General features: G+C 36.7%; 1 protein-coding gene across 1 annotated transcript; it reads right to left on the bottom strand.

Annotated features, from left to right (window-relative positions):
- Positions 1–671: 671 nt before the first annotated feature.
- On the bottom strand, positions 672–6,524 carry LOC128285426 (uncharacterized). Its single transcript, XM_053022923.1, has 3 exons — positions 6,195–6,524; positions 870–2,116; positions 672–789 (listed from the first exon to the last, which is right to left on the bottom strand). Exons 1-3 carry the CDS (start codon positions 6,522–6,524, stop codon positions 672–674), a joined length of 1,695 nt encoding a protein of 564 aa, XP_052878883.1.
- Between the last annotated feature and the right edge of the window lie 7,981 nt (positions 6,525–14,505).

The raw sequence follows: 14,505 nt of genomic DNA, 5'->3' as shown, positions 1-14,505 counted from the left end.
ATACACAAATGTTGCTCGAAAGGAATCTCTGAGTCATTGGCAATGTTGCTCATATCATTGATATCTAGAGACCTGTTATGGATGAAGAAAGAAATCCAAAGAACAAAAGAATCTAAGAATATTTGATTTGTGTGGTATGATTATGAATGAAGTAGAAAGAATAAAAGAATATTTGCTCAATATGATACTCAAAAATGCATTTTTATTGAAATGACGATATTTAGACATATGCCTATTTCATAAAAGGGTTCTTCTTGCCCCTAGGCATAGAGTAATAAGCTTGTTTTGAACATTACTCTGAATTAATTCTAAAAGTTACAGGGATCTCCTCCACGGTCCAATTGTTCAAAACACTTCCAAGAATGTAAGGGCAAATTCCAGATAAATCCCCTTCTTCAGCTTTTTCTTTAGATATGGCGTTAACGCTCCAACTTCCCAACATCTCTTCTGCCACTTTCTGCATTGTCATCTCTTGTTTTGGATGGATAGTTCCTCCTGACACGAACGTTCGGGATAAATAAGGAAAGGTCATTGGTTCCCATTTGACCTCCTCACCACGTAGACGTGCTCTTCTCATCTCTTGCCTTTTTTCCAGCTCCTTCTTCTTTTGCTTCGCGTCTGGCTTGAATCCTAAGCCAAAGCGGTCTCATTTTTCTTTTAGCATTAGTATCTCACTCCTTCCTTGGAGGCACCTTCCAAGTCCTCTTCCCGACAGAGCTCCTTTGCCGACCGTCAATCGCAGGCCTATCCTCGTAGCTTTGGATATTTTGGGCATTGGGATCTTGTTTCCTTCGACAATGAATGTAGCATTGACGAATTCTAGCGATCAAAAGGAATATTCTATCGTCTCATCGTCCGCACCCACGTACAGTGCATCATTGGTGATGGATGCAATAATATCTTCCTCCGCGTTTATCGTTACCAACCTACCCTCAGTTACCAACTTTAACTTTTGGTGTAGGGATGACGGCACTGCCCCCACCGAGTGAATCCACGGTCTCCCCAACAGGCAATTGTATGATGGGTTGATGTCCATTACCAAGAAGTCCACCTCGTATGTATTTGGGCCAATCAAGAGAGGTATCTCGATCCTTCCCATCATTTTTCTTTCCGTACCGTCGAATGCTCTCTTGACGTTTTGACATGTCTTCATGTGAGAGTTATCCACTGGCAACCTATTTAACGTGGACAAGGGCATGACATTCAATGCTGATCCATTATCAATCAATACCCCCGGCAATGTGTATCCTTTGCAGCGAGTGGTAATGTGTAGGGCCTTTGTAGATCTCATGCCTCCCAGTGGTATTTCATCATCATTAAACAAAATAAAATTATCCACACTGATGTTATTGACCAGACGATCGAGTTTGTTGACAGAGATGTCATCCGCAACATATGTTTCATTTAAAACCTTCATCAATGCACTTCGGTGAGTTTCTGAACTCAAGAGCAAGGCTAGTACGGATATGCGAGGTGGATGTTTGTGCAATTGCTCCACAACACTGTACTCACTGTTTTTTAAGAATTTTAAGAATTCTTTAGCCTCTTTTTCAGTTACAGGCTCATTGACGGGTGATTCAGGTCTGGTCGTCTTTTCCTTTTCTTGTTCAACGACCACGGATTTTCCTTTAGCTAATTCTGCCTTTGTGTTCAAAGTATAACGCCTTCTGCTGCGTGTATAGAAACCCTCGTCTTGACCTTTCTCCGAAGTGCCAGCTGGATTCTCCCCTCCCGGGATTATTACGTTGCAGTCGTAATTCCAAGGAACCCTTTTGCTATCCTTATAAGGGAAAGCAACGGGCTTTTGAATTATAACCTTTGGCGCAATTGGTACTCCGACTTCATTGACTCTTGGTCGAGATATAATTACGACCGGGTGATTGACCCCTCGGACATTGTTGGTTGGCCCTTTCTCTGACGTGCACACATCTTCTCCCTTCGGGCCCTCGGTGTACTCAAAGAATTCGATCTCTTTATTTTCTATCAATCTGTATACCAGAGCCCTGAATTCATTGCACTTTTGGATCTCATGCCCTTCCTCGTCGTGGAATTCACAATAGTACTTCCCTCCTTCAGGCTTCTCCTCTAAACCTTGTATAAGTAAACTGTGACACCCCTAAAGTGACCCCAGTCGGAAAGTGGTTTCGGGACCATAAAACCGAGTCATAAAAATAATTAACCATTATAGTTGATGCTCATTATATGTACATATGCATGTGTGAAAATTTCATGTTTGAATTTTGTTAATTGTAAGTGAATTTTATCAAATAGGACTTATGTGAGAAAATTTAGAAATGTGCTAGGCAAATTTAAAGTGGCCAAATAATGCGTGAGTTATTGACATGAGGGACTTGCATGTCAAATGGACCACTTTTAATTTAGTGGCCGGCCATGATGATGGTTGATAGATATTATATGCATTTTTTTTAGCATGATAATAGTTAATGGTTTTATAGTATGGAAGAAAGATTAATTAAAAGAATGGAAGAGTGATAGAAACAAGGCATGTTCATCCTCCTTCCCCCCCCCCATTGCCGTACCTAAAGAGAAAAAATGGAAGTTAAGGCATGGGTCACCTTTAAGGAAATAAAGGTAAGAGTGTTCATCTTCCTTACCTTCTTGCACAAAGAAACAAAAAAAGGAAAGAGGAAGGAGCTTGTCTAGGGCATTCGGCTATCTTGGAGGTTAAATAAGGTAGGAGTTCATGTTATTTCTATTGATTTTTATGAGAATCTAGCTAGTAGTCAAGCTCTTATTGCAACCCATATGTTGATTTTTCTTTAGTTTTGGTGACAAATTGTGCATACGGTATTATGGGGTAAATGCAAAAAAAAGGATAGTGTTTTGATGTTTTGGATAGAAATATTAGAAAGGAGAAAATATGAGCTACCTAAATAGATATATGTGAATTTAAAAGATGGTATGAACAAATGTGGAGTTTTGCTAGTTTAGGATTATTCGGCCAAGTGTTTATGTGGTGGAAATTAAGTGTTAAATGAAATGAAAATGATATTATATGGGGGTATATATATTTGGCCATATGAGTAGATATGATTGGCATGATTTGTGTTTTGGAGATGTGTTGTGATGTTGATTATATGATTCAAAAATGAGGTATGTTAATGATGAAATATAATCGGCCATGGAAGTAGCTCATTTTGGGAGTGTGATTTGTGGTATATTTTTCTTTGTGGTTGATTATAAAAATTTGGCTTAAGTGAGGTAATTGGTAAAAGATGTGTTTATGATGTAATACATATGTTCTCATAAGCTAAGTTATGTATATGTGATATCTTGCATATTGGTTGTTATGGTAAGGTTTGAGATATTGACGTATGAATATGTTTTGTTTGTGGTTCGCAACTAATGGTTAAGTTGTTAAGTTACATGCTTGAGTAGTAAATATGTTAAGAATGGTTCTAAAATGTATATGGATGCCGTGTGATTGTGTTTGATTGGGAAGTAAATTATTTGATTTAGCTCAATAGCCTAGAGGATCAAAGTCGGATAAGGAAAAGAGGAAGTAAGCGGATAGCCGTGGATATCTAGTCGTCGACCACTTTCGAGGTAAGTTTTAAGTGATTAAATGTTGAGTAAATTCAACTATAATAGGATATAATGAGTTGATTTAATAAGATGTGATGTGGCCATGATATGTCTTAAACCCAAATGGTAAGTTCATAAATGTTTGGACTTGGAAATTTAAGAGCAAATTGTAATAAATTGCTTGGACAGCAGCAGTAATGTGATTTTAGAAAATCACTATAAATTGTTGGTGTGGAATTATAGGCTGAATAACATATGTAATCAAAGCTTAGTTGGTCTAGTTTCTTATAAAGGAGACCGTGGAAACAAAGAAATTTCCTATAAAGAGATATTTAAAGTTGTGTGGGACAGTGTCGGAATGACTCCGAAATCCCCTGTTTGGTTTTAAGAAAATCACTATAATTTGTACAAAAATGGTTACAAGATAAAATTTATATGCTTAGACTCCTTAATGAGTCTAGTTTCAAATGAAATCAAGTAGAACATACTTTGAATTCTGTACAATGAGAATTTTGAATTGTAGTGAAGACTGGTCAGGTTAGTCAAACAGTGAAACAGGGGAAACTTTAAGAAAAATCTGGTATTGATTGGCCACACCTAAAATTCTGAAAATTTCATGGATGAAATATACATGAATCTACATTCGGGGAAAATTAACGGAAATTGATTTTGAGTTTTGTAGCTCCAGTTATAAACAATTTAGTGACTGTTGCTCAGGAAAACTGCTTGTAGTGAATATGTGATTTTGTTGAAAATTTTGATGAAAATATTTGAGTTGCTTATAAGCTATTGCTGAAATTGATGTACAAGAAAAATATGAAATATGTATGAGATATATATATGTGATAAGGCCTAATGGCCGATGTGATGAATGTGAAAGTGTATGTATATGTGATAACGCCTAATGGTCGATGTGATGAATGTGAAGGTGTATGTATACGTGATAAGGCCTAATGGCCGATGTGATGAATGTGAAGGTGTATGTATATGTGATAAGGCCTAGCGGCCGATGTGGTGAATGTGAAAGTGTATGTATATGTGATAAGGCCTAACGGCTAATGTAAAATATATGTGTGATATGCATATGTGGTAAAGCCGAATGGCTAATGTGAATGTTGTAACATGTGATTAAATGTACATGAAACTTGGAATATGTTCCGGGTGAGACCCGATGACTACGTGTGGAGATTATGACCCGGTAAGACCCAATGACTACGTTTGGAGATTATGTCCGGGTAAGACTTCGTAATAAGAATTGCTTATAAATATACGCAATGTGAAAGGTTAAACAGGTATGTACTCCAAGTTTATATGTGAGCTTGATTTAAACTAAACCATAAGGTAGTTATGTGATGTATACGAGAGCAATCTATGAGACTATTCCTATGATTATGATGAGATGTGCATATTCGGATAAAGGGGTGGTATACCCGAAGGAAGGGTGAAATAAAATACTGAACAACTATGTTATAACTTGATTGTTATCTGTTGACACTGCTTGAAACTTACTAAGCATTGTAATGCTTACTCCGTACTTTGTTTCCTCTGTTTTATAGATCTCATTTGGAAGCTACGAGCTAGGGGATCGTCAAGAACTAGTCACACTATCACTATCCACTGTTTGGTACTGCTATGTTTTGGAATATCTTATGGCATGTATAGAATAGACTAGTAGTGAGAGGATATCTTGGTTAATGTATAGGACTACCCTTTTGTTGCAGGTCATGTACCCTTCTTGGTTTTGTGTAAATTTTGAATAGCCATGCGAAAATGGCTTATAAATGTTTTGAGCATAATGTTATAATCATTTGGTATGTATATGCTCATTAAGAGGCACGGAAATGTTTGGCAATGACCAGCCATTAGAATGGGTCATCATGATTATATTTTGGACTATATATGAAAAAGGGGTGGTTGAATCATAAAAACTATGTGTTAGAGAAAGCCTACCCTAGAAATAGATGCTGGCAGCAACAGTGACGTGGATGTGAAAAATCACTAAAAATAGTAGGAATGGAATTAAATAGTGAATAAATTATTTAAATGAACCTTGATGAATCCATTATCATATGGAAGAAACGAAACGGTCATATGAGTTGTATGTTAAAAGATATTTGGGTTTTCGTGAAACAGGGCCAGAACGGTTTCTGGATTCCTTGTTCCGACTTTGAAAATTCATTATAAATTAACCAGAGATAATTAGGAGTCATACCATATATGTATAAATTTCTATTTGAGTCTAGTTTCTATAGAAACAAACAGAATCAGTATTGAAGCCTTGCACAGGGAGTTATTCGAGTTGTAACGCACGAAGGTCAGTGTAGTCGACCCCTGTAACATGGGTGACTTTAACTAATAAACTGTACTAATTGGCTTGACCAAAAATTCTAGAAAAAAAATCTGTAGATGGACATATGAGTCTAGTTTCAGGGAAAAATTACGAAACTGATTTTTGAGTTGTAAAACTCAAGTTATGATTTTTGAAGCGACTAGTACACAGATTGGCAGCTTGTCTAGGAAATTCTCAATAAGTGGTTTGAAGTCTGTTAATACCTCGTGTTCGACTCCGGTGACGGTCTCGGGTTCGGGGTGTTACATAAACCTTCTTCCACCATTTTCTTCCAAACCCAACTCAACGGGGTCTTTACCTCCGATACGTCCATCTTAGTTCTCCTTCCTCCACTTTCGCTTATCGCGTTTACCCCATTGTCTGAATGTGAATGACTGGGTAACGGATTTCCCGCCACATTAGGTTTTGTGGGATCATCGAACTTCACAATGCCCATCTTTATGAACCTTTTGACTAATTTTTTGAAGGTCGTGCAGTTCTCAATTGTGTGCCCCGCAATTCCTGTATGGTATTTGCATTGCGCATTTGCATCATACCACTTTGGGAATGGAGGTTGCATGGGTTTTAGGTAAAAGGGAGACACTACATGCGCATCGAACAGATTCTGGTAAAGCTCCCTATACGTCATTGGGATTGGCGTGAACTGGATTCTTTCCGTGTTAGGCCTTGGGTTGGAATCTTGACCTGCGGAGCCCTAATGGCTAGTAGTCACTGCCCTCAGCTGGTTTACTGTGATCGACTTGGAATAACCCTTATGATATGCGCTCGCATTGTTCACCTCGTTTTCTTTCCTTCTTAGAGCCATTCTCTTAGCATTTTCCCCCGCTTCAATCTTCCCACATCTTACCGCGTTTTCTATCATCTCTCCGGACATTACTATGTCCGAGAATCTTTTAGTAGCACTTCCTAACATGTGGTTAATGAATGGGGCCTTTAGAGTGTTGATAAATAGCATGGTCATTTCCTTCTCCAAGAGGGGTGGCTAGACTTGCATCGCTATTTCCCTCCACCGTTGTGCATACTGTCTGAAGCTCTCACTCAGATTCTTTTCCATGTTTTGTAGGGTAATTTTGTCAGGTGCTATGTCCGTCACGTGACCGTATTGATTCATGAAAGCTTGAGCCAAGTCCTTCCACGAACCAATTTGGGCACGGCTGAGCTGGTTATACCACTTGGCCGCAGATCCGATCAGACTGTCCTGGAAATAGTGGATCAACAGCTGATCATTGTTAACATACCCTGTCATCCTTCGACAGAACATCGTAATATGAGCTTCAGGGTAGCTCATCCCGTTATATTTTTCGAACTCCGGGGTTTTAAATTTTGGTGGGAGCACCAGATCTGGGACCAAGCTTAAGTCTTTAGCATCGACCCCGCCACGGTAATCAGCAGTCTCCATTGTTTTAAATTTTTCCTCAAGCCATTTGCACCGATCATCGAGTTATTTTGCCATGTCTACTTTTCCTTTCTCCATTTCTGCCATGTCATCAAGGTCCTGACAAATGGATTAGCTAGATTATCCCCGGGATTAGAGCCTGATCCTACAGGAATGTTTATTGGTGTCGAGGCATTGGCCTGGTATTGCTGGGGCCTAATAGTGACGGGTACCGTTCGTGGATGCACCTCAGGTTGTGATTGGGTGTTTACCGGAGCAAAGCCTAGAGGATAGATAGGGTCTTCATTATCATTCCCCATGGTGCTCTTCCCTTTCTCGCGTTCTCTAGCCAGCAACTGCGCCAACTGGCCTATCAGATTATTTTGGGATTCTTCTATTTTTTCCTTCATATCTTGTTGTATCTTAGCCAGTTGCTCTTGCATCTGTGCTTGTAATTGCTCTTGCATTTCCCTTTGCATTTGTTCTATTCTTTCTAATCTCTGATCCATTGCTTTGGTTTTACGGCGGGTATAGTAGCTGTGTTCAGTTGGTTGATTCTCATTGGTTTCCAGATTAACTGAAATAATTTTGTTTAATCAGGGTCTTTTCGCGAAATTTAATGCACATGATGAAATGTAATGCAAATGAATGAATGCAAAAAGTGGCGTTGATTCCAATTCAATTCCATTAGAAGAACTTCACTAGAAGAAAAGTTTCTTTACATAGAACGGATGATTACATATACGACTTTGTCCTAATGCCCAAAGCCTTAATTTTCCTAAGGAGCCAAGCTAAGTTTCGGCCTCGATCTGATTCTGACTCGTATTTTAAGCTTAATACATCAGCTTGGATTGCCAAGGTTTGCAAGTGATCGGCTACCTCCCGAACCTGAGTCACAGCTTCGCCCATGACATAGTCTCTATCTCTAATCTGGTTCTGAGAGTGGTAAAGCTGTTCCCTGCAATGGTCGTTGTTTGCCTCAAGAAGTTCCACTCGAATTTTACTATCTCGTAGTGCAGTCTCGAGTTCTTCTACTTTCCCTTTCAACTCTTCGATCCTACTCAGACTAGCCTTCAGCTCAATTACCGAATTACGGCTACGATGTTGATGAAGTGATCTTTCCAATTCAACCACCCGAGCACGTAACTTCTCCTTTTCGTTTTAGCTTTCTAACAAACTCTTTTTCAGAGTGTCCTCTCATATTCGGGCATCTTGAAACCTTTTCTCCCAATGGTCGGCTCTAGTATTTTCCTCTTTGATCTCTTGACGCCATTGCTCCGACGTTTTACCTAAACCGGCAGTTCTTATTGACATACGCAGCTTCTTGTAATCGGTTTTCAAACTATCCAAATCTTCCTCGGCCTTGTTCTTTCATTTCCTTAACTTCTCAGCCTCTAGCTTGTGGATATCGATGTCTAATCCCAATTTCATTTTCTCTTCTTCTAGCTGCTCTATCTTCTTCCCCAACTCTGAGTTCCTTTTCTCAAAGTCTTGTTTAATGATCTCTAACTCAGATGGGATAACCCATAAATGCTCCTCTATCGGTTGAGTGTTCCCTTGATTCGGCCTAGGGATGTTGTCGTTGACTCTCCTACCCCACCGCCATTCATACCCGGGGGTGGTCATCGGGCCTGTGGTAAATCCTTTCATTCTTCGAGCTTGGTTCCATGTATCTGATATCTCGCGAACCCTCTTCTTATAATTATTATCTTTATAGGAGAACTCACATTGTGCCAAACCCTGTCACCGGTATAAATTGCCTTGATCGATATTGCCTTAACACCATCAGTGGAGCGTATCCAACGGCTCCCCATATTCTGGCCAGAGGGACCCAGTCAAAATCATCGCACCTATATAAGATCTCGTCATGAATCAACCACGGAGCTCTCCATTCAACGTCTTCGGCCCGCAAATTCTGGAGAATAGTTATCCATTTCTCTTCTGAGATGTCGTCTCGTCTCGGTGTGGCCACTAATTCCCTTAATGGGGAATAATCCTTAGAGAAAACCTGATAGGAGACCTTCTCCACCTTCCAGAAATGGCTGTGGAACCAAGCTAAAAGAAGCTGAGCACAACCAATAAATCTTCCCTCGCCCGCTCTCCGGCATGCATTCAAGGATCTGAAAGTTCCTGCTAGGATTGCTGGGACAGGTGTAGTACCTTTATCAAGCCGATCGAATAGATCTGAGACCGCTTCATCTATGTGTCTTAGCGCCTTAGGAAAGATGGTCAAACCGTAGAGGCTTAAGGCAAAAACATCAACCCTTTTCTTTGAATCAAAAGCGCAAGAATCAAGTCCTCAAATTCCTCCAAGGAATACACTTACTATCCCTTTTTGCTTGATGCGGTCTGCGACCCATTTCTCGCTCATCCCGTTACATTCATCAACTTCTTCAAAAGGAGGGATGTTGACAGTCTTGAATAGGCCCTATCACCAATCTTGAACAATTAAGTAACGCCATGTATTCCTCCACAGTAGGTACTAAATCAACTCCTCCAAAGGTGAAGCAATGTAAGTAGGGTTCCAAAACTGCGCGAGAGCCCGGAACAAGTACTTGTCCACCTTTACATCGAGCAAATAGGGTAAATCGCCGTAGTTACAGTAAAAAAGTTGCTTGACTTCGCCATTCCAACTATTCCATATATCCCTTAACTCTTGTAGGTCATTTTGAGTCACACTGATGCGAGTGAAATCCCACAACTCCGATTCATATCCCTCGGTCAAACTATCTCCTTTCTCTTGTTGCGTTCTCTCGGACCACACTCGGACGGCCTCATTATCCTCCACTCTATCAAGAAATCCTTTTTCCATGCTAAACTCTTCTATTTAGTAACCGAATGTAAATCAACACCCTTTTATGATGAGATGCCATGCGAAAATAATCAAAACACAACAAGTTAGTATTATATACAAAGAATAGAATTCAAAACAAATAAGGAGTAAATAAGCGCCTAATCGGGTAACCACTAGGGTTCGGTGTGGTTCTACCTAGGGTAGGCTCTTAGGGCTCATTACATGTAGTTCGGTTCTAAAGTAAAGATACCTGAACCAGCAGATTCCTCGATCCTCGCCTATTATAGGCTCATACGGACCGAGTTCGATTCAGGGGAATACATTTCCCTACGGCTATACAGAGATGAAAACCTCACGAAGACGTAGGTACGGACGTATCCCGAAAGATATCCACTATCCTATACGGAGGTGAAGACCTCACGAAGGAGTAGTTTCTCACTTTCACTTAAGAGGGTGAAATTGACCAATAATGCGATGCGATATGCAAAGATATATCAAAGAATTAAACTACTTAAAGCAAGCATATTATGAAGAAAGCCACGAAAATAACAAACAATATGCAATGTAGATAATTTAAAACCGATTTTCAATTTTCGACAAAAGACAAAAATTAATCAATTTAAGGTTTGACTCTCGAAGTCCCCAGTGGAGTAGCCAAGCTGTCGTAACCATTTTTTTTAAACGGGAATCAACTTTGATTTTGAAAGTGAAAATTAAAACGGGAGTCGCCACCAATCTTTATTGGATGTGATGGGATCACCCTTGTTTTAATAAAACATTTTGGTTTACTAGAACGACATTTTGGTCTACGAAATTTGAGAAAACGGGTTCGGGAGTCGGTTACGTACGAGGAAGGATTAGCACCCTCGTAACGCCCAAAATTGATACCTAATTGATTAATTAATGTCTTAATATCGTAAATTGAAAAGTTTTAAAATAAATTTTGAAATACAATCCCTTTATATGAATGTCGAGTTTAAAAGTGCTTGAATTGGATCAAAACGATTGCTAAAGATTTCCTCGTCTCGAGACATCAGAGAATCACATCCCGTAAGTTAGGACGCGATACCTTGAACTTCCGAGCTCAAGTTTATCTTTAATTTTAATTGAAATTTCATGTGTTCTTAAAACTCGAAAGGATATTTGGCTATTTAGAATCAACGAGAGAATCGAAACCCCGTAAGTTAGGGCAAAATTCTTCGGTGTTCCAAGACGCGAAACATTGTCTTATTTTCAAGATTTTCTTTTATTTTAAATTTGGATCTAAAAATTTTAGTGAAGTATTTAAGAGGTACGTTTAGAAACAAATCACGATCAATAATTAAAATGATGAAACAAAAATGTACCATAAAAAGGTCATAATGTTAAAATGTTTGGACATGATTAGAATGACAAAGCTTTACGAATCAATGTATGAAACATATAGACCACTCAATGAATAGGTGAGCAGGCTAAACGTATATAGTATTAAGCATGTATATTTGAAATAGAAATAATATATAAATAACATGAATAATGAATAGATAAAGAACATAACATGGTAAGCGAATAAATGAATATAAAATGCAAAGTATTGAATTTAGAACATAAAACATGTAAGGGTATGATAAACGGACAAATAAGACTAGATGTAACAAAAGTATAATCATTTGAAATCCAAGCATAATGAGTTGGGATTTAACCGATTTCAAAAATGGAATTTGGAGTTAAGAAATGTATAAAGTAATTTTCCTTTATAAAAATAATGATGTAAATGAATTTTGAAGTGCATACAAAATAATTTAAACCAAGTAATGCATATGAAACTTTAAATAGATGATATATAGAATAAAAGGCCCAATATAAATAATATATGAAAGGGATAATGATATATGAAAAAGTTTTAAATAATAAAAATATATAAAAAAATTCTTTTAAATATATACATAATAGATTTGAATGGAAATGTATATATGTACATACATATATGTAAATTGGTTTAAAAGAAAAAGACAAATCGTATATATAAGATAACGCTAAATCAATAATATATATTAAAACGATTTTATCACGAACTATGTATATAGATATGTATGTAAGATAATGAGTATATAAAATATTTTAGAGTAAGCAATGTACGAAAGTTCAAAATAAGTAACAATGAAAGGAATTTAAAACGATTGATGTATAAGATAGTATAAAATAATGCATACGGAATTTTAAAATACGTGTTATGTATAAAATAACTTAAACTAAAAGATATATAAAAAAATCGCAAGATAATAATACGTATGGTAGTTTAAAATACACAATATATGTGGAAAGATAACTTTAGAATAAAAATATACATAAAAGAGTTTTGACATAAATAATATAAATAAAAAAATCAAGTTTAAAAACTATGTAAAAGATATAAATAAATGAAATGATAATAGCAAGAATAAAATATGTATATATGAAAAATAAACGTAATATTACTATATAAATATAAATAGAAGTATCATGAATGGAAATATAATAGGAACATAAATAAATAAATAAGATCGGAGAAAGCAGAATAATGTTAAAAAATAGAATAAACATGAATATAAGTATAATAATAATAGTAATAATATAATAATGACAATAGTGACAAAAAGTAACAATAATAATAATAATAATAATAATAATAATAATAATAATATCAATAATAATGATGATGATGATGATGATAATAAATAAAATGAGTAATTAATGAAAGAAAATATATATAAAAATGAATGATAGATGAATAAATAATAAAATAATAAAAGATAACAAAATAGCAACAACAAAAGTAAATAAAATTGGAGAGAAATAAAAGAATTATGAATTAATGATTCCAATAATGTAAACGAATAATATTTACCAATAAATAAATGAACAAGTAAAACAGAAGAATAATGGAAAAATATATTTATAAACAAATAAATAGATGAATGAGTGAGTGAGTAAACTAACAAAAATAGACTAATTAGAAAGTCAAATGGGGTTTTGGGGTAAAAATAGAAATAAAATAAAATCAAAGGACCAAATTGCGGTGCTTATTGAAAGTAGCGAGGACTAAATGAGATAATATCCCTAGTCCTTATGCGTTGTGTTTTGGCTAGCAAGGCCACAGGTTAAATTAAAATGAAATAAAATTAAAGAGGAGAATTTGAAGAAAAATAAAAAGGAAAATGGGATTAAAATGAAAACGCAGAAAAGTGGAAGAGACTAGCCACACAAATTATCCATTTTAGGCGCATGGACCCTTTCCCATTACCCAAACGGCGTTGTTTTAGTTTTATTATTTAAATCAAACTTTTATTTTGAAACCATCTTAGCCTTTATTTCCTTTTTTATTTTTTTTTCTAAAAACCTAACAGTTTCAGACTCCTCTATCTCTTCTCCTTCTTTTCAGCCGACAAAGCCATTCCCTGTCACCTGCACGCTGCCATGGCCGGTGACCGGTGTTGCGGAGAATGAGCTTTTATGCTTTATCTTCAAAGCCTCTTTTGAAGGCTAAACTTTCAGCAACCAAAGAACGAGGAAAAATAGAGTTCTTTGTCCCTTTGCCAAACTCGATTACAACGACGGAGAAATCACTCCGACGCGAGCTCAAAAGGATTCAGGTGAGCCATTTTCCTTCTTTTTAGTTTTTGCTTAAACAGATTCGCGAAGAGAAAGAAAAAAAATAAAAGAAAATACAAAAGAAAAAACTAAATAAAAATAAAAAAGAACCAAGAACACCTTTTAGTTTCCAATCTTTCTTAGATTTGCTTGTGTGCGTTTTGATTTCTAATATCTGTGTTACAATCTTTCTTTTTGTAAAAAAATAAAAAAAACCCCCCTTTTCAAAATACAATCCCCCTTTTCTTTCAAAATTTCTCCCTTCGATTTTATAACCGATTACAATAACAATAAAAAATGCTTTTATTCCTCTGTTGTGGCTGTTGTTTTTGTTGTTTGTGTTTGCAGGGTATGGGCGTGTCAGACGCATGGAGGGAGCATATGCTTGGTGGTGGTCTTGAGGCGCCATTGGTTGGCCGAGTGTCTTCTTGAGGCTTGAGGGTCTTCTTGTTTTCTCTTCTCTGCAAGGGGCTAGGATTTGGGCTTTAGGGTTTGTATTTAATTGGGTTTAGTTTTTTAGTTTGGGCCGGGCATAATTGGGCCTGTACACCTATGATAATGACATTTCTTGTTCAACTGTTGAGTGCTTATTTTTTGAACCTTAAATACTTTGAGTGCTTTGAGTGAATCTTTAATGAAGATGCCAATTATTTTAAATTTTGAATTTAAGGTAATTAATTAGATAATGGGAGATGCATATGTTTTCATGCTTTAAAATTTTAACTTGGATTGTTTGAATCTTTAGTTCCCTTTTAATTGAATTGTCAATGCATGATTAATTGCGAATTATTTCAAAATATTATTTATGAGAATTACAAGTTGAGAAAGATT

The sequence above is a fragment of the Gossypium arboreum genome, chromosome 12 (assembly GCF_025698485.1).
Source record: "Gossypium arboreum isolate Shixiya-1 chromosome 12, ASM2569848v2, whole genome shotgun sequence".
NCBI lineage: Eukaryota > Viridiplantae > Streptophyta > Magnoliopsida > Malvales > Malvaceae > Gossypium > Gossypium arboreum.
Note: the sequence above shows the minus strand (reverse complement) of the source record. Positions and strands in the feature narration are given on the sequence as shown.